Source organism: Paramacrobiotus metropolitanus, unplaced genomic scaffold (genome assembly GCF_019649055.1).
Source record: "Paramacrobiotus metropolitanus isolate TYO unplaced genomic scaffold, Prichtersi_v1.0 Parri_scaffold0000019, whole genome shotgun sequence".
Classification (NCBI taxonomy): Eukaryota; Metazoa; Tardigrada; class Eutardigrada; order Parachela; family Macrobiotidae; genus Paramacrobiotus; species Paramacrobiotus metropolitanus.
In genome coordinates this window covers 820,533-845,123 of record NW_026570239.1, presented here as the reverse complement: position 1 = coordinate 845,123, position 24,591 = coordinate 820,533, and the positions used below count along the sequence as shown (strand labels likewise).

Below are 24,591 nucleotides of genomic sequence, written 5' to 3'. Positions count from 1 at the left end.
CCAGGATAACATCAACCAACGGCTCACGGTGAACTTTGGCGATGGCGGCACGGCAGCCTTTTCGGTGGGCATGTGCATCATCCAATATTTTACGGCGGCCACAGAGTGGGTCATCATTAACAACGCCAGACAAAGCATGACGCGGCAGGAGTTTGGCGACTGCCTGCGCCTAATCAGCGCCGTCTACAAACAGCGCGGTAATAGCCAGAGAAAACTGCAGGTAAACAGTTGTTAGGTGCTGCGAAAACGATTGTGCAAACGAGTAGGTTTTTAGTTTCTTTTAGCTTTCTCTCCTTAGTTTTTCTTTCCGTTTCCTTAGTACTGTATTTTTTAGTTAGCCTTCGGAGCTCAGTTAAGTGGAATGACAGATTATTATGTACAACATCGCGCTTGTACCACCATTTTTATATAAAACTTCTATTTCCTAACGGAATTAATGATGGGAATCTAATTACATTAACTAATTTCTTTGACTAATAAATAAATTATATATGTGCAAAAATTTCCATTACTGCATTCTCCTTTATCAAAACTCTACTCGTATATTTGTTTCGTTTTCTCATATTTACTAGCACAACGCGTGATTTTCTTTAACAGGTGTTGGCTAACCGGTGCCGCTGGGATTTGGGAGACGACAGACTCAATGCGGAGGTGGAGTTGTTGGCTCAAGCGTGTGTCGACGTGGCAGCCGCCGTGGACTGTATTGTCTGGCGTAACTGCCGCTTTTGCGGAATCGGCGGCAAAAATAACGAGGATATTATGACGCATGCAGTCACGGCCACACATGGCACGCTGAGAGAAGTGCAGACGGATCTGTATACTTTGTTGGAGCGGCAACTGATGTGGATTCATTTTTCGGATGATTTTTCCGAGATGGCACGATTGATTGCGGACGCAGCACGAGATACAACAAAGGGCAGGTTCTGTGTTACGATTAAAAGGGTAAAATTTCTTATGAATTCGTAACGTAAATCATGGAGCTGAATTTAGTGCTGTATGTATTTTTGGTAATATATTTGTAGATTTTGCGGACTTATCAGGGAAGCGACCCTCGTCAGACGAACCTATACCATGGGAAGCATACATGGACCGAGAAGGAGCTGTGCCGTCTAGATATGGCGACGCTGTCCACTCTGACCTTGTGAGCTCTGCACTTGGCCATGTTGTCGTACGTACAATGATACTGGCGATAGTTTTGGTTGGCTGCGTGTGAAACATTCAGTAGCAACTGTAAATGTATAAGTGTTCACTTGATAGCTATTGTGCTAATACTTAAACCAGTTGCTCTAGGAGCAGTGAAGTACCGGTATAAAGGTCATAATGGTTTCAGAAACAATATCAGATTCTGTTTTCTAATATCTTTACGCGACACTCCGCCTGCAGTGAAACTTACCCACGCTGCAAATGACTAGTACTTTGTATAAAAGCTGTACAAGACAGCACAAGAAAAGACTGCGCAAAACTGTAAGTCTGTAACTCTATAACAAACGATGTATAAGCCAGCAGCTGGATATACACTTCATTGTCCTGCAGTTCCCACTGCGCACCGCCATACATCCAGACATCAGCCAGCGCATGATTGCATTTACATGGTGGTACGAGTATTATCGATCGATTCCAGCACCGTCAGTACGAACACTGTACAGGCGGAACATTTCTCTTTAAGCCAGTCCAGTCCTTGAAAAGTATAATATACAGGAATACAGAGCAGCGACACGCAAAACTCTCCAACTTACTCCTAGCATTGATGTACTGTAGAATAAGAGAATTGCGGTAAATATTAATAGTTCACCTGCGATATATTTGTGCTCTTTAAATCTTTAATTCACGATGGAAGTGAAATCGTCATTCTCCGATCGGGGTGTAGAATTCTGCATGAAGTTTTATAACTACTTGGCAGATCACAGCTCAACTGACGCTAATTTGATATTTTCTCCGTTATGCACGGAAGTCGCTCTTTCCTTGGCTTATCTCGGTGCGAGAGGCATCACACGAGAGGAACTGGCAGGCGTGCTGCAATTTCACGGGGACCAGCCACTGGAATCTCTCCATCAGACTTTGATGCGTTTGAAGCAGAATGAGGAAACCTTCAATCCGAGCCTATATTGTAAGTTAAGCAGTTTGGCTTGCTGTTAATTTCTATGAAGTGTCACTTTGTCAGTGGGAGTTTCATCAACATATTCTTTTGCACTTTCTCCTGGTGCGCTTTCTTAGAATGCGTTTGCTGCTAGAAACTGACAACTTACTAAAAAATATTTCGAGCTCGCAACCTTTTCCGATGAACATTTCAGTTGATGTACAAGTAGGTCCGGATAGCTGATGTACAAGTAGGTCCGGATGATGAGCACGATAGAGAACAGTGAAATTCATAGGTTACGCCAAACAGCATACTACGCCACGCTACATTGCTTACGCACGTAACATGTGTTTGGCTGGCTGGTGGCTTGTTGCACGCCATACATTTCAATGAGTATAATCGTAAATGCCTGGCGGAAGATGGCAGAAAACGGTCGGTGCTGCAAAGGACAGTCTACGTACGTCCAGAGCGCTTTTGGGCATTGTGGTGAACGTAGCGTAGTGGCGATTGTGCTAAGCGCTAACATCGCGCTCAGTACGGATATGCATTAGCTGTATCTTTACGCGTTGAATATCCTGTATGCTTGTATTCTTGTATATGCTTGTATTCTTCAACTTTTGCATCATTAAGTTCATAAATTCCCTCTAAGAATAATATGGCTTCTCGTTGGAATACATACTTACACAGTGTTTTATCATTAAACAGTGACATGATTCGCCCTGTTAAACAGCTTGCTCCTGTGACCGTGTTTTTATGCAGCGCCCATTATCAACTATAAACTGTTCACCGCCACTGGACTATTTCTTGATCAAGAGTATCCATTTAAAGAAAGTTTTCTCGACGACGCAAAACGGCTGTTTGGGGCGCAATGCCACAATGTCCAGTTTGCCACTGAACCCGATGCCGCTGTAGCAGCTATTAACCAATTCGTTACAAAGCAAACCAATGGAACTATTGATGATTTGTTGACATCATCCGAATTGTCGCCCGCCACCAAACTGATATCGGTAAATGCCTTATATTTCAAAGCAAACTGGCATTTGCAGTTCGAGGATAGTAAGACTGTGAAGAAACCATTTACTACGGCGAGTGGTGATAAAGTGTTAGTGGATACGATGCACGCCACCATCGAATGCAAGTACTTTAAGAGCAAGGAACTAGGCGGAGCAAAGTTCCTGCGGCTACCCTACGTTGAAGAGTGTACCCACGCCTACTTTATCTTACCGGGAAAAAAGAAGCGCTTTTCCAAATGGTCACCGGGTTTGGCTTTACACAATCTTTACCGTTCGCTAACACCGGCAACGCTGCAAACAGCTTTTCGAAGTCTTCAGGAGATCACATACGGAACCATACAATTACCGAAATTTATTATACGACACAGTATCGACATGGAAGACATGTTAAAGGATTTCGGTGTAAAAACCGCCTTTGACGATAACCAAGCGGATTTTACGGGAATATCGGATGGCCGCCTGTCTATTGACCAGATCAAGCAGAAAGTTTTCATAGGTAAGCAACAGCAGCTTGACGCGACTAATAATTTGTTTTTTTCTGTAAATCGTTTGACTCAAATTAATTGTTCTTCCGGGTGTATTTTTCGTTCTGCTCTTGCAAGATGTGAACGAAAAAGGAACCGAAGCGTCCGCAGCAATCCAGGTGACGTACGTAGACGCCTGTTTACCTCCTGATACAAGGGCTAAATTTATTGCTGACCGACCGTTCATATTCCTACTACGTCACGAGGCAAGTGACACGATTCTCTTCGTTGGACATGTTGCCGATCCTTCCGCTCAATGAGTGTCAGCTGTAAGGATCTGTATAACAGTTAGGCTGTTTCGACTCCATCGGATTATTATGCCTAACATCGAGCTCGCGATAACCCCATCCGGGTAGTGAGAATTGTTGAGGTGTTCAAAGTCACCCGGCTTGCTTTATTTGCATGAGTTTCCTGTGACAATAGTTACGGAAACAGATTGTGCTTGTCTCTAACTGCTTTTATGGTATGTTGTCCTAGCGCTTTACAACAGACATTCTTGGTCGCTTTCAATTTTCATTACTCACGTTTTCCTTTCATTATCGTTTTTCATTTTCATTATTTCTCATTCTTCTTTTTCAGTTTCAAAGTTGTTCGAAACCGAACAACCGTTTTCACATTTGAGCTTTGTCATTATAATAATCCCGCAGACATTTCCAGTTTTAGAACAACAGCCACAATGCCGAATAATGTCCGCAGCTGACAACTTTAAGGCGCAACAAAGGGAAAAAATGTCGCCGGTATTTAAATACCGAATTCTCGAACCGGCGGCAATGATGTTCCCGATCAAGGCTGTCTTAAAAACACTACGACAAAAAACCCCCCGATTTGCCGACACCACGAAGCTCATGCTGCATTCATAGCCCACTCTGTCCACGTGGAAACCGAAAACCGGCTGGCTGCGCTGCGAACGTCAGTCTCGCGTCATCTATCTTGCCCATGATTTCAGCGTTTTCGAATAACAATACCGTTGTCATGAAAAGCGCAGCCGCATATTTGTGGTTGCTACTGCAACTTTCTTGGCGTAGTGCAGTGGCTGAAGGGCTTTCATCACTGATTTCCTTAGAACGCAATTGTATAAAAGCGGTACTAGCAGTCAGTTATTCTGTGAAGGATATATCTCGCTTGAGTGGTGAATAAAAAAAGCGAAAAGAAATCGGTTTGTGGAGTTTCCTATTTTGGGTGGTCGAATTAAACGGCCGTACGAGTTCTGTTTGCTTAACGGTAATTAACGGCCATTATAAGAACCCTCATTACAATGCTTCGCATGGTCGTTATGAGCTGTCTGCTATCCGTGAACGTTTTCACCATACGCACAGACGCCACCGACGGTTTCCGTTTCCGGTAAATCTTTTAGCAGCTTTAACCGGCTGACAAAATTTCGTAAACGAAGAACATCACTGTTGTTGCTGAATTTGAAAACATAACCGCGCAGCCGTACTGCCAAAGCAGCCTCGATGACGTCGCTTCTGTCATCGGAGAAGTACGGTGGAAAGGCTGCGAACGTTGACAGAGCATCAAGTTTCTCGCATCAGCAGCTTTCAATTTCAGTTTTCATAACATCCACAATCGCGATATAACAAAGCCTTTTGATGCAAAAATGCTGCTTTATGGATTTAAAAGACAACGCTTTACGGACAACCTTGTACTACTGTTCTCACGACTGACAACAGTGCTGGCGTTAAGTCAAAGAGTCGAAAGACCACAAAGGTGATCTTCTTCATCGCTTTCATGGAGGACAATATGGACGGAAGCGTATGCCTGCCAGATGTGCTGCATACGAACGCCGGCCGAGATGGTTTTGAGTCTAACGCTCTTCTTCCGGATCAACAGCACGGCGCCCAACGAAACACTGCAGCTAAAGCAGTAATGAAATGTGCTGCGCAGTTCGCCGGATGTGAGAAGCTTGTTCTGCTTTTATCGGGAGTAAGGATCGCATTACTCGGCATCAGTCTTCAGTGGACCGACATTTATCTATTTCCACTAAAGGTAGGAAATTTAGTCCAACAGAAAAGTTTTAGGAAATTCAGAAAGCGTAAGTATACTCGTTAGAGAGAATTGTTGTGTAAAGATCGAAATTCTGGTGGTAAAATGTATGCCAACTTGTTTTTAATATATAAGCTTCGGAAACACCATTTAATACTCAAGTAAAATTTCCTGGTTTAACTGGTAAAAGTAGGTGCTTTTTCGGAGTGGGTATTCTGCGGCTGTTTTTTTTGGCAAAATAGCCTTTTCTGCTATTTTGCCAAAGTATCTGGCCAGTTAGTTTGCTGGTTATTTTGCCACACATTGTGGGTTTCCAGTTGATTAGCTATTCTACCGCGCGTCCGATCACTTCGGTCGCGCTACATTTTGGCCGCACAGATTCAGTTCGGTCAACGATCATTTTAGCAATGGACATTTCCGCCATAATATCATTTGAGATTTCATAATTTTCGCATATTTTCTGATGTTTTTGTATGTTTTCTTTATGTTTTGTTATGTACCAAAATAGCTAACTTGCCGCTTGCACTGCGGCAAAACAGCCTATATCTAATGAGCCGCGGCGTGCGGAAAAACAGCCGCAAATTACTCTTACAGCGGCAAAATAGCATTAGCAATGCTTTTCAGTCGGAGGAGTACGGTTCTGCCAGGCGTCGACGGGTGCTGTGGGGATTTGGAATACTCGGGCTGCTGTACCTCCCAAACTGTTACCAAGGTGTCCTAGATGCGCAGGAAATCGTGCGAGCGGCAAGCAACCTCCACAGACGGCTTTCATCGTTGTCTGAAAAAAAGTTTCAGTCCGGATGTTCGGATCTGCGTCGCATGTGCCGAACTCAGCGGAATCATGTCGTCAGGATGTATTTAGCTCCACTGCAAGATATCTGTTCCTATTACGTTTTTCTCTTTGGTGAAACCGTAGTGCATATGAAGCCTCGTATTACATACTTGTCTAAGTGTGGACAGTAGAGGTATTTGAAAGGAACAGACCAAGAATATGTGCGGGACTGGCCCTTTGACCGCTTCCTCGCCGCCGTACCGTTTGCTTGTTTACTTAGTCAGCTCCGTTCAATGCATTCAGAGCTAAAATAGGAAAGACAGTAACGTGAGTGGCAGGCGGCAGCTACCTCCATCTTGCGTCTGCTGGTCACTGTTATGTATATTATATGTCCACTGGTAGCATTTAAGTGAACAATACTGAGCAGACGATTCTAATCTCTGTCTGGTGGTATTGTAACTACAATAATAGCACATTCTCGTATGCTATAGCTACTGGGTCACAAAAGTGATTACGTGTCTATGACTGCCATCATTACCATGCATTTGTTCATGAAATCGGTTTTGCCATTACACTGCAAATTAAAAGCTAGCAACGAAATAATTTTATGTTGTATGCAGTTTATTAATATATCGGGTCATAACAGCCATGCAAAATTTTGATTGATTTCATTTTTTGTGGTGGTGACGTTAAACATGGTGACGAAGTGTTTTGTGCTGAACTGTCCAAGCGAACAAGGTACGAGAACAAAGAAACAGTCGCTGGAAGTTGGGCAGTCGCCAAAGTTATCGTTTCATCATGTTCCTAAAGAAGGTTACCCTACTCGCAATTTATGGATCCAGTTTTGCGGTAACTTGCGTCTCCCATCAAAGCATGATATTGTGTGTCGTAAGCAATTGTGTGTCGTAAGCAATGTCGGATTCAAAGCAATTGATCAGTCGAACAGCCAAGCGATCGTTTTTTGACGCCCCAAACCCCATTGGGGAGGTAACAGTGGTAAAAAAAACGTGCAAGTGCAACCTGCAGCCATTATTTTATTCGTTTTCAAAATTGTTTATTTCGTCACTATGGTCGTATCGCTGCAAGCAGGTGGATAATGCAGAAAAAGAGAAAGCGTATGGAAGCGATGCCAGCAAACATGCTTATGCAAATAAGCAGGCGATCAAATATTACGGCGGCTTGAGCAGCAGTGTTGAAGAAAATTCGGACGAAAACTATTGATTTGTTTTTTTGTTGCGTTAATTATATGCATCAATGTCGTGTGCGATTTTTGGTTTTTTGTTTGTTTGTCAGTGTGGTCGTGGCTTATTAATTTTATAAATAAAGGTAGTAATGGTAATTATTATGCAGTGATTTCCATATTTACTTGAACCTAACAGCATAAATACCTAAATTATTTCATTATACAAAAGCATATAAGTAATTTCCCAATTAATAATACGATCACTACGAGTAAATACACTAGATAGAATGTTAAGCATGGCGTAATGGACATACTTTTATGGAAACCATATTGTACAGTAACGACGAATTAGTCCAGTACAGATATACGAGTATATGTATATTGAATACCGACTCGTCGTTACGGTTTTATTAATGGCATGTGCACACGCTAGTATCGACCAGTAACAGTTTCCCTAATATGCCGCTGTTACAGACAAATGTTACCATTGTTACACTTGTGCAAGGTAACAGGTTGCTGATTCGTCGGCTTCTATTTACTTACGAAGCGGCTGTTCCATGTTCAAAGCGGTAGGCCACGACCACTGGTCCCGCACATGGTTAATTGTTTTATGGCTCTGTCCGCACTTAGACAAGTATGTAATACTGGGCTTCATATGCACTACGGTGAAACTCTTAACGACAGCGGTTATGGTTACCATTCGAAGCTGATATATGGGCTGCCGATTCCGAGCCTGGCGTGTGACTTAGCAGTGATAATGGTACTGTGTTGCGGCGTTGTCGTCGCCAATCGCATGTTGCGCGAAATCAGACATTTGGATGAATGGGTGGATGCAAACGGTCCTCAAATGAACATCCATTTTCCGCCGATGGACTTCTGTGCAGGTAGCACGGGAGAAAGCGGACATTTGGATGGTGTCCACGCGGAAACGCAATCTTTATTAACGCAGACATAGACATTGCAGCTATTGAAAACTATCCTTGATATGCTGTTTTGACTGCCATGAATAAACTCGTGAACTAAAAAATGCGCGATTGTAAAGCACATACATATTCTTCTGTTGGCATATTACCCTTTCTAATCTTCTTTGCCGGTTAGCTCGCTATACCGTGGCTATACCGTGCGTGAAACGAAAGGAATGTGGAAGGTCGATTGTTAACTTTTTTGCGTTGACTTAGAATAGGACTTCTGTGTAGAACCGGAATTATGCTTTTTTATCTATGCTCTGTTTATGTCTACAGAAATTTTGTGTGATTTAATTTACGTTAATCGTCACAAATCGCAACGTGTTTGGAACCTGAAATTTTCCGAATCTTTTGGTACCTCCTTGATCTTGATAGATGGGTTTCACCCAGAACTGAACGAGAGAAAATGTTGGAGTTTAACTTATAAAGCTATGGAAAAAGCCAGATGAGTATCTCTATCTAGAAAAATAGATGTTATAATTTTAATTTAAAATGAGCAGTACAGTCCAGAGAAAAAAGGACGAGTCGGATGGCAATCATGGCATGTACAGATAGAGTGGTAACACACAGACATCTGCATGACCGGAGGTGCGACATGCACTGATCTCACAACGGGCTGAAATTAACTTAACGGCGACGTTCTTAGATTAGTCAACACTGACCTCTTGGTTCGACAGAAACGTGGATGATTATATATACGATATGATTATATATATATATATATATGATGATTATATATATGATATGATTATATATATATATATATATATATATATATATATATATATATATATATATATATATATATATATATATATATATATATATATATATATATATATATATATATATATATATATATATATATATATATATATATATATATATATATATATATATATATATATATATATATATATATATATATATATATATGTATTAAAGCTTTTATTTCACGATACAATTTTGGTGCAACCATACAGTAGCATACACTAATGCTTTAAACATTGATTAATGTGGTGTCTCGCTGGATTCTTGTTGTCACGATTCGTACTCGTACGTATTTTACATTTACCTTGGAGGACACCATGGACGGAATTAGATGTCAGCCTGATTTGTTGAACACGGACACAGGGCGAACTGAAAATAAGTCAAACGCTCTTCTTACGGATCAGCAGCACTGCGCCCAACGAAACACCGCAGCTCAAGCAGTACTAAAACGTGCTGCGCAGTTCGCCGGATGCATGCGGCTTGTTCTATTTTTAGCGGAAGTAAGAATCGCAATACATGGCATCAGCCTTCAGTGGACCGACATTTATCAATTTTCGCTTAAGGTGGGCACCTGTTAATTAAGTACAAAAGTTGAAAAGAATACTGAAAACTATTTTTCTTTTACTTGAAGTTTCTGTCCTAGACTGCAAGCTTTCAAAACTGTAGTATCATCCCATCTAGTACCCGGTTTTCCTGGATTAAAAAAGAGGAAACTCTTGTTTGTAGATCGGTATTCTACTTTTACAATGTATAACGTGCACTTGTAATAAAAATAAATTTGGGAGAACACCGCTTAATATTCACGTAAACTTTGCTCAATTTACATTGTATGAATAATTTTCAGTCAGAGGAGTACGGTTATGCCAAACGAAAACAGATGCTGATGGTACTCGGAATAATGGGGTTGTTGTTTGTCATACTCTGTTACCAAAAAGTACTGGATGCGCAGGAAGTTGTGCGAACGGCCAGCAATCTCTGTAGCCGGCTTTCATCGCTGTCCGAACGAGACTTCTCGTCACATTGTTCGGATATGCGTCGCATGTGCCGAACTCAGCGGAATCAGGTTATCGTGAGTTATTTAGGTCCATTCCCAGATATCTTTTCCCATTACATTCTTCACTTTACTGAGATGCTGAACGGTAGTGGATATGGTTATCATTCGACGCTGACGTACGGGTTTCCGCTTCCGAGTCTGGCGTGTAACGGAGCCATGATTATCGTACTGTTTTGCGGAATTATCGCCTCCAATCGCATGCTGCGAGAAATCGGACTCCTGGATGGATGGGTCGATGAGAACGGTCCTCCAATGAACAACCGCCATCGACCAAAGGACCCTGGTTCAGGTTCCACGGGAAGAGCGGACCTTTGAATGGTGTCCGAGAGGAAAAGCCATCGGTATTAACGCCGATATTGAGAATCGCACCTAATGAAAATTGTGTTTTAACTGCTGTTTGTACGGCCACAAATGAAATCGTAATTAATTTTCGATTGTAAAAGCATATAGGGGAAAAATGTGTCTAGCCGAACCAATCCCTTGTACTTCTGATGTAAGCCAGCTGGTGGTTTACGTTGTGGCTTGACAGTGTTTTATGTAAAGCGCTGCTATTAAGATTACAGGTACTGATAACAGGTAAGCAGCACTCGTACAACTGCAGGTAAACAAGCTGAAACTGTATTATAGCCCTGATCTGCCCGGTGCAGCTAACACCACATGTACCGTTAGTGCCGCACAGCCTTAATAGCAGCGCTTTACATAAAACGCTGTGCAGCCACAACGTAAACCACCAGCTGGCTTGCATCAGAAGTACAAGGGATTGGTTCGGCTAGACACATTTTTCCCCCTATATACATATTCTGTTCTTTGCATGCTACCCTTCCTAATCCTTTCGCTGCTTTGCCGGTCAGTTTGGTATATCTTTATCCAATCATGGCACTGTCGATGTGGGTACCATCGACAATTCTCCTCGCAGCAAGAGAAAAGACAAGTTTCAGTTTCGGCAGAAATGAACTGGATGTACAGATAAATAAAACGCGTACCGGTATACAAATAACGTTACTTGTTTGTGTATGGAGAGCAAACCGCACCGGGAAAAAAACGAATTAAATGATTTTCTGTGGAGTGTTTGCCTCATCTCCGTGTAAGCGCACTTTTTTCTCCGATGGTCAAAAGATTGTCGTCAGTAACAGTAAAACCGTAACGGCACGACACCGCGCTCCGCGTTAAGTGCAGGAAAGTCGGTTTTGGCTTGAAATTTGATCTATCGTGCTGACAAAAAATAGTTTCACTTTTGGTTTTCGCGCATCCGCAATGCGGGTCCTGTTGACGCAATTAGTTGACACGATGATATGGATCTGCTGTGTCCATGTTTGCTCTTTCATGTTCGTTCCGCGTTAATTAATTTATACCTTATAACTCTGCGATAGTCGAGCGCAGTGATCCAAAACATTTCATGCAATATTATTATGTACCCTTTTCCCAATTAATTTACAAGGGAATGTGCAAGCTATACAGCATTACGCGCCGCAAGGGCGACAAAGGGCGATATCAGTCAGCCGATGACCCGGTTTTCCTCTATGACCCACAGCCTGATCCGACGGAACATTCCACTCATTTGGTTAATCAGATTTGGAAGTCGGCATTGACTGTCGGGTGGTGCACGTTCCTTATCCTTCTCACAGTGGCACCCAGAAATGCTCTCATGCTATTCACGGCCTTCTGGTTCCGCGCTGAAGAATACTTTTATCAGGTACCTAAAAAACACTTCTCAATCACAATCTCCCTACCTTGAATGGCGAATTTTGACTCTGCTGAAAATATCTTTAATAGAAGGTACTACTCCTGGTATCAGCCGCATTAGCCGATTTCATTCCGGTCCGGACACCTGTTTGCGCCGTCATCAGCGCCATTCAAACCATTTCCCGGGTCGGGAATGCGCGTCAAAACCCGCTTTCGGTCTATCGCAACATCGCCAATCCCTGGAAACGATTGCAATTGAAAACTGCATGTGACAACCTGCGGCAGGCGTTGAGCAATATTCATTGGATTCCGTGGACGGGCATCTTTATGCAAAGTGTAATTCTCATCAGCTACGACATGGACAAATATTCCAGAGATTATCTTGCATATGCGATAACCGCTGATATTGCTGGAAGGCATTCACTGTATTCTCACAAGTTACTGCCAACGCACAGTTCAAACGCTGCAGCGGGCGATGGAGCAACTGGAAGGTCCATCCATGCACGATGCAGTTTTGCAGTTACTCGCCGAGTGACCCTTGCCGCCATAATTTGGAAATTAATATTGCGGAAATTTTGAGAAATGGCGGAAATGCACAATTTTAAACTGCAGCTGTACCGTGGGCAACTTAACCTTTGTTTTGGACGTAATTACCTCGGCAGCGCTAAGCCATATGTGGAATTACTTAAGCTGGTTTCCTATACAGGCAGTAGAAAGCCCACTTTCCAAAGCTTTACTAATTTCACGATTTATTCCCATTTGTATGGCTATACAGTGGCATACACTACTACTTTATACAATGATTAATGTGGTACTTGTGATTCCTTGTTGCCACAATTCGTTCGTAATTACTTTTACGCCCTGGCAACTTGCTGTTGTACTTGTTCTTGATCCTTACTCAGACGCTCTGTTGGCCAGTCACCGTCCTGTTGTATTATTAAAGTTACTTATTATCATACACACCGTAATACACGTATACCGGGTATACATGCTTCATAAGAAGTCAAACCAAAACAATTACTATCATCTTTAACGTTATCGTGCGTTTTTACCTCGAGCTAAAGTGCGTACCGGTACAACTGCCGCCATATTTCTCGACCAACAGCAGCTGTTTCCGAAAAGAACCTGAACGCGCGGTCCCCAGACATCTCGAAAAGTTTTGCGTTCTAAAAAAATAGAAGAATATGCCAAGCGGTGATCGAAATTTGGCTATGGAAACACCCATGAAAAAATTGTAAGCGGTTTCGATGATATTTCCCTTCTTAACCCATAGATAATGGTTCGAAGAATGTCTGCTACGAGAAGTTATCTATCAATCGTTGGTCGCTTTTTTATAACGCTTTAATGATAGCACTCGTACATAGATCAGTTTCAAGTCAATTATTATTTTTTCACTTATTATTTTCACCGCCGAGCCACAACAGAGGCGCTGGAAATAATAGCAAAAACAGTGGAGCGATAAATGAAATAATAGCCAAAACAGTTGGAAGATTGGCGCAACCAGTCTCAAAGGATAGGGTTTCCGATGGCTCGCGGGATAAACGCGGATCCCAACTGGATTCCACCCTGCTTTTTTTGACCGGTGTTGGGTTTTCTCTAGCTCAACTGTAATATAGGTACATCGTGTATAGCTGCAATCGTCTCCACACGCATATGTACTGGTCACCGCACGCCGCACATTGTCGAGGAAGTTGTCGGATAGCACAATTTGAAGAGTTTTCCCGAATACTATACTGACTGCATGCGCTGGAAATAATTGACTTTGAAAGCTCTTACTTGGAAGTTCGAACACTTATCTGCATTCATCTAGGCCCGTTACCAAAAGGCTGTGAAATATTGGACACTGGGAGCGATAAAACCTTACAAATTCACAAATTTCGCCAATACGGGCAATTTTTCAGCCGGCGTCTTGGACTTACGACGAAGAGCGCATGGCTATGTTACACGTAGTGGCGTGTATGACGGACCCCCGCATGGGGAGAACGAGACGGAAGAAGCAAGAAAAGGAATAAAACGTAGTTTTATTCAGGAACACGAAACGGGGCAAAAACTTGCAGCGCAATGGTAACGCGCTGCGTGATTCCATCACACTAAAAAAAGATGGTGAAAACAACAGTCGACTCGAGCGGTCTAGGACCGCTCCAGGACGGTTGAACGGGGAAATGACGGGATGCGTCATCTACTGTGACAGCTATTACCAAACTCCAGGAGTTAGACAGTTAACTTATCGCTGACGGTGTCCGACAATCCGCCACCCACTTAACAATTCTACGGCTTTACGCATAACGGAATAAGTGTGTTCAACGAAGGTACTCGCTAAGTCAGCACATTTCCGGAGCTGACACGGACGTGGCATTGGGAAAAACACTTTAAATTCGCAGTTAACCCGAGAATTCCATGGATCATGTGCGGTACACGTACACGGTACCGCGCACTGCCAGCTGATGTTTTCGCGGAAAATACTGACGAAAGCAGAATAAGCAGACGGCGGTATAAAAAGCGTTCTCTGTATTTGCATGCACAACGGCGCGCTTTAAATTAAAACATTTCAATATTAAGCATTTCGTTACATATACAGGCAAAATGTTAAGTTTCTTGTTGCTGTGCGTAACTGGTTTATCCTCATTTTCATCAGCCAACGGCGACTACGTCAAGTTCAGTGTCCCGGCTTTCCAGCCGGACGGCTTTCCGCCATACGTCCTAATCGAAGAACCCTTTATAAATGGAGGCAGCAATGCACACCCCTTTAACGACGAGTTTGACACTGACTTATGGCACAAATCTCCTGTTGCCGATGCTCTCGAACCGGGACAGAAACGGTGCCCCGTGGACGGTGATCCTCACTGCCGTGACTGTGTGCCGGGATACAAGGGTAGTGATTTTGTGCAGACACAGTGCTGCTTCGCGCACCACTGGGCCTGGCAGAATAAGCAAAGCCTCCGCGATGTTCTGCCGTACCGCTTCCATCTGGCACCGGTGAACCAAACGGAACCTGACTGGGAGAGACACGCGAACCCTGGCGAGATATGGCACGGTAAGTACACCTTTCCGATATTCCTCTTATTTCACGAGAAGATATTAGGTTGCAGGAATTTTCTTGCTGATTGCTTTTAAAGTTCGGACTGGTTTTGTAACCACCATCATGATTTTCCGCTTCCATCACAAGTAAACACGTTGTCCGAATGGAAGTCTTTTCGCTGAGGGGTCAATAATGCTAATAATGTCAAGAAATAAAATTACCAAACATTAATCGTGCTTAATCCTCTACTACATCAGTAATTGTTTTCAAACTTGCTGTAAAACGTGCTAAGTGTGGGTGAGTTTGCCAGTGCACTTCATTTTCGTCCGCTGGCAAAATTATGCTTACAATCCCCATGCGCCAGCCATCAGCACAATCCGGGTGTTTTGTAGTGGATGTGTGCACGATGGAGCCCGTTGCGACCCTTCCGACGGGAGGCTACATTCCATGCCGCCAGCGCAACGCTTGTCCGGATGTTAGAAAAGATGGAACCATATATTAACGTCCGCACGTTGGCGCCCTGTGACCCCGGTTACACTTTAGACAGACTTGGCAACGACACTGTTGTGACTGCGACTCGTTATATTTATTTTCACTAATTGTAACCTTTGTCTATTTATGCTTTTTCTTTCTGTCGTGTCTTATCCAATCTTTCCATCGTGTATACTGTACCGTTATCGCGAGTAAATTTTGACCGATAATGGTGTATCGAATAGCAGAGATCCTCAACGAAAAGACGTCTTCTGACAGTCCCAAAGTAATCCACAATAAAGTTCAGCAAAAACAAACATGGTATCCATGATAATGATAAGAGAAAAGGGGCAACTATTTAGTGATGATCACAAGGGATCTGCTTATCGTAAACTAAATTCCTTAAAGAGCTTGAATAATAATATTGGTAATTGAATATGTGGAATTTACACAAGAAATTATCGCACTAACAACAAAAAAAAGCAAGGAAAGGGCATGCTATTCTTGTAAGCAGGATCAACGTCCACTACGGGGAAAAGGGACGACGCATTATGGAGGTTTTATCAATAAACTGAAAGACTGTTCTCATTTCCGTGGCCAAAACGAATCAGCGGCTTCATCACTACAAATGCCAGTCATTTGGCTTCTTAGGCCGGCGGTGGGACGGATCGAGAGAATCATCTTTTCTACTGAGTTGTTATTACCGTAAAAGTGGCGTGCAGACCATATGTGTACTGATCAGCGTTGGCGCATTCCTGTATCCATTTCGTCACCGCAGGAACGTAGCTCGCATGTGTCGGCAACTGTCTTTCCAACAGCGCATACAGCTCCTCCACCATGCGCGTAAAGTCCTGGTTGAGCTCGATCCGGTCTTCAATGATCACTGTTTCGCCGATGTATATACCCAGTCCCGCAAAACGGCAGTTTTTCCACACAACACTCGCCACAGCCGGTTCACATTGTGCCAGCAAATTGGCCAAATTCAGGACTTCCTGGTGCAGGTTAGCAGAACCGCCGAGATCCCATCGACCCTGACAGCAGTACAACTGCAGTTTCTTAGCCGGACGCTGCGGCAACTGAAAGTACGCTGCCACCATGAGAAACAGACAGTCAGTTATGATCGTCTCCATGTGTCCGTTTCCGGCCTGGACAAGGGCCACATGTGCGGTTGATGTAATCATGCACTGCACAATCGCGGACCCAATGGTATAGCCGCGATGTTTGCAGATTTCAAAGTCCACCCGCAGCTCTGTGAAACGAACGGATTGATTGATTATCGTGTTCCACAATGCGCAGACCCGGCTTATCCTTGTGCGCTGGACTGTATCCATTGCTTAGAAGACGCATTGGAGAATATCCATAGATAAGGGTGCTAGACTCTGGGTGACGCCTACAGGTAAAGAAGAATCCATCGGCACTTTCTTTACAGCTTGCTGCCAGCGAACGTCATTGAAAGTCCATCCGTCCTTAAAACGCCATTCCAAATCGCTGATAGCTTCGGTCGTTAGATGCTCCTGTTTGAGAGGAAAGCTAATTAGATTAATTTAGTTGAAATTGAAATAATAAAAAAATTATTGAATTCAACTTCGGGAAAATTTAATTAGAAAAATTACGCAGATATAATAAGTACTGAAAATTTTATTAAAGTTTTAATAAAGTGCAGTTTCTGCTCTTAATTAAAGTATGCTTAAGTGCAGTACGGTAGTTAAATCAAATTTACAATAAATTGCTCCTGCACATTCTAGGAATGAAACTGAGCTCGTTTGCTTTGCTGCATCAGATCGTAATAATGTTAATCACTAAAAAAAATTCCACAATTTTAGTTACAAATAAAACCCGATTTTTTTCGTGCCGGGAGAATAAAGGTCAAGAAAACACGCCACGCGGAGCATATAATTTCGCTTTACCGGGTTAGCGACTGAGAGGTGGCACTGGGCCTTGCCGTTATTCATCAGATACAAGAGCTTCCCGTTTTCCACACATATAGGATAACTTTCGTATCGCGCATCCAGCGTTTCCACCCACAAACTCCATATTGCCGGATCAATGCCGGCTGCAGTAGCGTACTTCTGCGGCAGCTGACAAGACTGTATGCCGAACCGGGCCTTTACATTGTCGGCACAACAGTTCTCTAGCCGCACCGCGTTGGCATGAACGTACTGGTTGAGGAAAGTATTGCCCAATTGGATGCGAAGGAAAAAATAGCCTCTCCACAGCAGCCGCTGCAGGATTCGGCGAGCCGGGTACCAGGTCCACGGACGGTCGGCAGCGGTCCGCGCCAGTACTTGCAGCGGGGTGTGGAGGTTCCATTCCTTCCCGTATTCCGCATCCCACTTGGAAAGTGGGGCCGACAGTTTGCCGTGTGAGCTGCGGCATGTCCGAGCTGCACCGTGCTCCACCATCTGGGAACGCTGGCCGGGGCAGTCAAAGTCCACGAGGAGCCCGTCTCGTGGCGCGTCGATAACCAGTCCGTACTGGAACAGTCCATCGGGGCCCAGTACATCCACAGCGTTCCACCGGTATATACCGTGTCGGGGAATATTTCCAACATTCCCGAATAACGAGTTATTGACAGATTTCCCGTATATTACTTATCTTAATTAGCAAAGAAAAATATCTTAGACGCTGTTCTAAAAATTTAAGGGTAGTTGCAGTTATGTCGAACGTTTTAAAAAATAGAAATGGCGATGCTCGTGGGTCGTGGTCTGCTGGTATAAAAGTACAGCCTATCCTCTAAATTACAGGGACTGACACACATGAAATGACAGAGCTTCTGACAAATACCTAATCTGTTATGCGGATGCTGCTCGCGGATACTGTTATTTTTACAGACCAAAAGTACAAGCATCCGTTCCATAACCTCCGTGTGCATTTTATCATGCAACCAGAAGAACATGAAACTGCCTTTTGCTTCATCAAAACAGCAGCGCTCACACAATAAACGAATTAACACCTCTGCAAAACTGAGCACAAATAAGAAATCAGTATAGGCGAAAGGAAGTCAAATTTCAGTGAGTCCGAGGGGCGAGTGCCGGTGAAGCGGGACAGCACGCACTTCTAATAATGGTCTGCGCCTGCGGTGCAAGTCTAACGAAATTCAGTGTACAAGTGCGTATTTTGTGAGTTTCCAGCAACCGATAACTTTAAAATTAACACTACAGTAGTGGAGTGTAGTTATTGATTTCTTTGACCTGTATCGCATCATAACCTGTTTATCTTTTTTAAGCATTATTGATTCAGCAACATAGACACATGCATATTATTTTTATAAAATAATTATAGCAACAAAATGTCAGTTACACTCTCCATTTCTCTATTTCCTCCATTGTTCAAAGAACGGATACATATCTCGGACTATCCTTTGCACATTGTCAGCTTGGGAATTTGGAAAGCGATCTTCTGGTTACTGATAAACTGGAGTTGTAAATTATCGGTGTCATCAGATTAATGGATTTCATCGGTTAATAAACAATTACACAATTCTGCAACCGGTTTTTCATATTAGTTTCAACAAATAACAGCCACTGCCGATATAAACCATACTGGTGCGGTAAACACCTCTCGGCGATTTTTTGCGCACACAACTGCGACGATTTTTTGCGTTAATATCGTACACAATTTTTGCGCTGCGGTATCTTCCACAAATTATTCATTACATACCGCACTGGTCCGCACATGCTATACAATCGCATCAAAATCCTGTATAGTAATAGTATTGATACAGATTGAATTTTCAAAAAGAGAAGAGTGTTCCGAAAGGGACTAATCATGATAACGTGGAAGTGGACCCTTATCGTTGGAGTGCTTTTACTAATCCGCGTGACTGCAGCGGAGGTACCGACATACCATCAACGTACTGTCCGCGATACCAGTAAGAGATAATAATTATTACAGCAAAAATAACAACCGAATAACCTTAACCATTTCCGTTATTGGGACTGCCTGCAAGGCAATTTGAGTCGGTTCAAACAGAACGCCATTTCCTTACAGTGATTGTATTCCTGTGAGGTACTTTTCTCTCTTAACATTAATTTATAGTTCACGAAAACATCGAAACTTAAAATTTTAGGGAATTCAGGAACTTTCGGCGCTGGAAGAAAACGTAACCGCTCGGTGTGGGGTCGTAGTAACAGTTTCATTTTGAGAACTTTTAAAAATTCTTCCTTTTTTTTAAATTTTCGTCACGAAAACTGGCTTTTCTGCACTGTTTATGTGATAAACCAACCGATCTGACTTCACGACCTATAGAAAAATTCTACGTAACTTTAACGATAAATAGCACCTGATTTAACGCAATAATGATCATTATAGGCGACATTTTGGAAAAGTTGTTTCTGATTTAAAATAGACCGCAAATGTCCGGCCCACTGCGGCCAGTGGTCGGTGTGCATGGGGACCCATGCCAACGACATGACGGTTTGCGGCACACAGCCTCCGGACTGCCACTGTGCCGGACCGCACAGTTAACCCCCAATCGTCGATTCACCCACACCAACCGGTAAAGCAGTCGCTGTAGTTTCTGGACGATATGTTAAGAATCTTGGCGATGTAATGGTCTGCAATAAACATTGTGATTGAGTTTATTTCCGAACAATTCAACCGTCAGTTTGGTAGGACAAAGATCTTATACTGCTATGCTCCGTTTAGATTGCAATGTGATAAAATAAATTTAGTTTTATTAACTGCACGTCTACGAATAATGGTGCGTCTGTTGACCAACTAACTTAAGCGAGATACACGGATTCTCAATGTGTATGTACAGTACCAGTAGAAGTATACCAACGTTCAGACACAGCGGTTTTGTGGCCATTTGAATCTGGTGATCTCAAGAGATGGTCAAAATTGTGGATTCAGCGACGGCTGGAAGGGAAATGAACAAATATGCGCAAAATAAAACCCTGGTCCAGCTTATTTTTGGTGTAAGTACATTAGAGTGCCCAAATCAACATGTGTATTATGTTCTGAGTAAAAATTATCGAAATAAGTTACGTAGATTGGATAATCGTGTAGTTGTTATCCGGTTGCGTAACACCCACGATGACGGATTATGGTGGTTCTTTGAGTTTGGTCCCGGTCTTAAACCCGCTGTACCGTTTGAACCACTCCATTTCTCGCGTCAACGCGCACAGAGTCATGGTGGTCAGCGATTGCGGGTCGAGGAAACGCAGCTCTTGCGGCATCCATTGCTGTTTATTTCGATACGGCGACATCGCTCGGTGAATCTCGAAAGACATCAAAACCTAGAAGAACAAGCGGCATACACAGCTGCAAGATGATCAGCGATCGATACACCGACTGCCATCTGGGACCACACTTCCATCAAATTTTTTGTCGATTGGTCCGTTAATCGGTCGTAAGGAAAGCAAAATTAGCTTATCCTAAGTAATTAATTTTGTACCTTAAAAATGGCGTCGACAGTGGATCTGCGGCCAGCGTCGCCACTCTCGCTGATCCATTTCGCCACCTCCGACACGCATTTTTTCCCGGCCGGCAGCTGCCTCTCTACTAATGCATAAAGAGCTTCAACCGTCTGTTGACACTCCGTGTATAGGTCAGTCGTGTCATGGACGACCAGCTGTTCGCCGATGCGTCCACCGAGTCCCGAGAACCGACAGTTTCTCCATACTATACTCTGCAGGGCCGTTGCGCATAGCTCAAGCACTTTGGCCAGTTTCAGCACCTCTTTGTCGAGCTCAGATGGTCCTCCGAGATCCCATCGACATTGACTGCAGTACAACTGCAGTTTCGTCGAAGGTCGGGGTTCCAGTCGATAGTATGCTGCCGCCAGGAGCAACAAACAGTCAGCTAAGATGGGCTCCTTTGGTGCTTGCTCGCCGCGCCCAATAATCACACGTTGCGGTGCCAAAGGGAATTTTTCGAAACGCTGCACTATCGCAGAGCCGATTTTGTAGGCGGGGTTTTTGTCGCGCTCTAAGGTCACCCAGAACTCGATGGACAGATTGGACCGAGTGATGATGGCTTTCCACAGTCCGGATACCCGGCACAATCTTGTTCGGTTGATCGTATCCAGCGAGTGAAAGACGAACTCTAGAATATCCGGGCAAAGGACCGATAGGCTTGTGGTATCGACGGCGGGTGCAGAACAGAAATGCGGTTCTTTCGCGGGTGGGTGCCAGCATCCGTCAGCGAAGACCCATCTGCCTCTCAAACGCTTGCCCATCTCGTTTCTGGCATTTGTCGTCAAGGCTTCCTATAACAGAAGCATTTGCAGAACCTATTTTTTCACTGCATTCAAAGTTCTATTTTGATTGAACACCCTAATCCGTGGAATCTACTGCTATAGCGCATGGAAGTTTCCACCCCGACAACTGCTTCGTATTTTTTCGTAACATGTAAAGTCTATACTTTCAACAAATTAATGCCTGTCCGCCGTAGCTGAAGTGGACGTAAAAAGTTGTTCTTTACGCTTGACGCGACGCTATGGGGCTGCCTTAACACCTTACTAGGAAACTCTGGCTTCGAGGTCATTGTTTCTTCTTTAAGTTTTGCAACGATATGAAGATTGCTACGAAAATCGTTCTACACTGAACCACGATTCTAGAATTTTTTTAAATTTTAAAATGAATCTCAAAAATTTTTAAACTCATGTCAAGATTTAAAAAAAAAGTGCGGCTCTGGTTCTGTGTAAAAACGATTTTTATACTTTCTTGCAGTTGCATTATGTGCAAAATTTAAAGTCCATAATGAGGCTTTTGGCACTCCTGGTTGCATTTACGCCCTTTCAGACTTTTCTTCCAGCAACAAATTTTGAAACCGGATATTGCGCACATATACGGTTTTTAGGCCATTATAATTTATCCTTGATATTCCAATCAAAGCTTTACAGGAGCTACTTTCACGGTCCATGGACGATCATCGGTGTTTACAGGAACTGGAGGTTTTCAAACTTTCACGAGCAAGATCCCGGTGCCACACCGGGCGGCTCTTCTTGAGTCATGCGCCGGAAGTTCCAAAAGCCATCTTTAAAACGTCCCCTCGTGAAAATGTATAAGTTTTTTTGTAACAATCTTTGAACAGCAGCTATACCTTTTTGTGCCGTAAAAGTTAGTGTGGAACTTATAATTCCCAACTTAATTTGGCAGTCGTTTTTAGAAGTTTTATTGTACCGTATTCAGAACTTTTGCTTTATCGTTGTCCGAAGCTTTATTGTAACTTTTGCCGCACATTACTCGTACTTTTGCACATACTTCTATTCAAGCACAAAAATTACACTGAATTACAGGAAAAAAACCACAAATAAACATCAAACTATCGTCTGAGTGCTGCACTTGCTGTTTTAAACTACAGAAATTTAGATAGGAAGAATATAATGCAAAAGCCAAAAATTAAACAACAAAAAGCCTGTTTTGGTTCCGGAGTCAACTCCAGTCCATCAAATGGGCAATGAAATCCGTTAGTTTCCTAAGGAACGGGAAAATATGTACCACAAATTAATAATTTTGGTCTGCACGTACATAAATTCAGTTACTTAACAATTAACTCCACACCTACTTACTCAATTTACCCAACGCCATAAATCCAGTTTATAGAGCTCACCTGTGCTTAGACTGGCAGTGTGCTTCACACCTCCATCCAAAGGCCCAGTGTGCGCTCGTGTGCGTTCGCAACGACGGTGGCAGTGCTTGATGCCTTACGAAAGGGGAAGAGAGATCGTTCCATGAGTCGACTCCAAAAATGACCGAAGAACCTGTGACAAAATACAATAAAATTAGCTGGGCTGCCTTTGAGACTGACAAGCAGCACCGACAGTTTCCAAAACTATAATGTGTGAAGGGATTTTCATACGGATGTGAGCAAATTAGAGAGAGTCGACTCCGTCCAGCGTAAAATAAAGATAAAAAATCTAAATCGCTCTTTTTAGACACATTCCAAATTTTCAATTTTCTACGCTTACTAGAACGAAGTCGACTCCAAAATCGTATGGCTGCGTTTTATAAAACGCTTTCAAACCAGTCATCATACCTGTCGTAACAGAATGATTGAGAATCAAGGCAGGTTCGTCCAGCGACCCAGCTGCAGGCTCCTCATTCAGCAGAGACGCTCTCAACGGCGATTCTGCTCGTAGACCCGTGGTGAAGTAATTTAACCTGGTACTGCTTCTGACTCAGTGTTTCGAAATTCCATACAGAAAATTACAAATCACGTCTCTCAGATCATATCATTTTCTACTCAATCCTTAAAATCAAAGCAAAATGCAATAAAACTAAAACTAGAAAGTGAAACAAAGTGATGTGCTACAAGACACGAGTGCGTTGATTTACAACGGTTCGACTGCGTTAGTAGCGAGCTGAGCTATACCGTATTTACGGGCCCGCGCTGAAGCGCTGAGTCTGAGTCTGAGTCTGACCCTTAAAAGGCTGAGTCTGACTACTGAAAGGCTGAGTCTGAGTACTAAAAGGCTGAGTCTGACCATTAAAATGCTGAGTGTTCATAAGACTGCTAAAGTAATATCTCGATGACTTAAACTATTGACCGGAAATATGCGCCATATGGTCCAGCGATTACAAGCAACGCAAGTAATGTACAAGTACAATTGCAACATTTTAATTGGCAACAACGGACAACCCATTCGGAATCAAATATACGGGACGTGCACCGTACGTTTTTACGAGTATAACTTGCAGCAACACGATTGTCGAAAAGAACAAAAACATTAACCATAATTATAGCCGCTATTATACATTTCCAGCCAAAATAAAATTAAATTTATTTCTTTTACAACTATGTAGTTACTGTACCATGTGTACTAACGTAAATAATAAGCCGTTAATGTGCGCATGTAACCAGATCTACGTATAAAATAATACGTTAATATGCACTGACTAGTAAACCAGTGCAACAAAGCTCAATAAATCGAATAAAACACATGCATTACAGCAATAGAGTAATAGAGAATAGAGCAGGTCAGATTTAACTGAAAGTAAAAAGCACCTGTCGGCTTCTCACTAAGATAATATTATGAGGTATTTGTTGATGCTCGTTTCATGCAGGTTTAAAATAATTCAGCTAATTGCAGCGCTAATTACAGCTAATGTAAATGAAGCATAAAACCCAT

At 42.9% G+C, this 24,591-nt stretch overlaps 2 protein-coding genes and 1 long non-coding RNA gene across 4 annotated transcripts; 2 read left to right on the top strand and 1 right to left on the bottom strand.

The window, feature by feature from the left end:
* The first annotated feature begins 1,703 nt into the window (after window positions 1-1,703).
* Window positions 1,704-4,804, top strand: LOC129586044 (serpin B6-like). 2 transcript variants are annotated; one of them, XM_055479030.1, is made up of 4 exons: window positions 1,704-2,107; window positions 2,837-3,586; window positions 3,693-3,883; window positions 4,272-4,804. In XM_055479030.1, exons 1-3 carry the CDS (start codon window positions 1,831-1,833, stop codon window positions 3,872-3,874), a joined length of 1,209 nt encoding a protein of 402 aa, XP_055335005.1. In that variant the 5' UTR covers window positions 1,704-1,830; the 3' UTR covers window positions 3,875-3,883; window positions 4,272-4,804. The 2 variants fall into 2 exon arrangements, with proteins under 2 accessions (XP_055335005.1, XP_055335003.1); XM_055479028.1 differs by having other exon boundaries at window positions 3,693-4,804.
* Window positions 4,805-14,491: 9,687 nt separating this feature from the next.
* Window positions 14,492-15,757, top strand: LOC129586095 (uncharacterized). The gene is made up of 2 exons (XM_055479103.1): window positions 14,492-15,059; window positions 15,437-15,757. Exons 1-2 carry the CDS (start codon window positions 14,609-14,611, stop codon window positions 15,544-15,546), a joined length of 561 nt encoding a protein of 186 aa, XP_055335078.1. The 5' UTR covers window positions 14,492-14,608; the 3' UTR covers window positions 15,547-15,757.
* A 6,944-nt stretch (window positions 15,758-22,701) lies between these two features.
* On the bottom strand, window positions 22,702-23,684 carry LOC129586078 (uncharacterized). Its single transcript, XR_008690098.1, has 3 exons — window positions 23,499-23,684; window positions 23,073-23,223; window positions 22,702-22,937 (listed from the first exon to the last, which is right to left on the bottom strand). It is a non-coding gene; the product is annotated as an uncharacterized LOC129586078 (long non-coding RNA).
* Window positions 23,685-24,591: the final 907 nt, after the last annotated feature.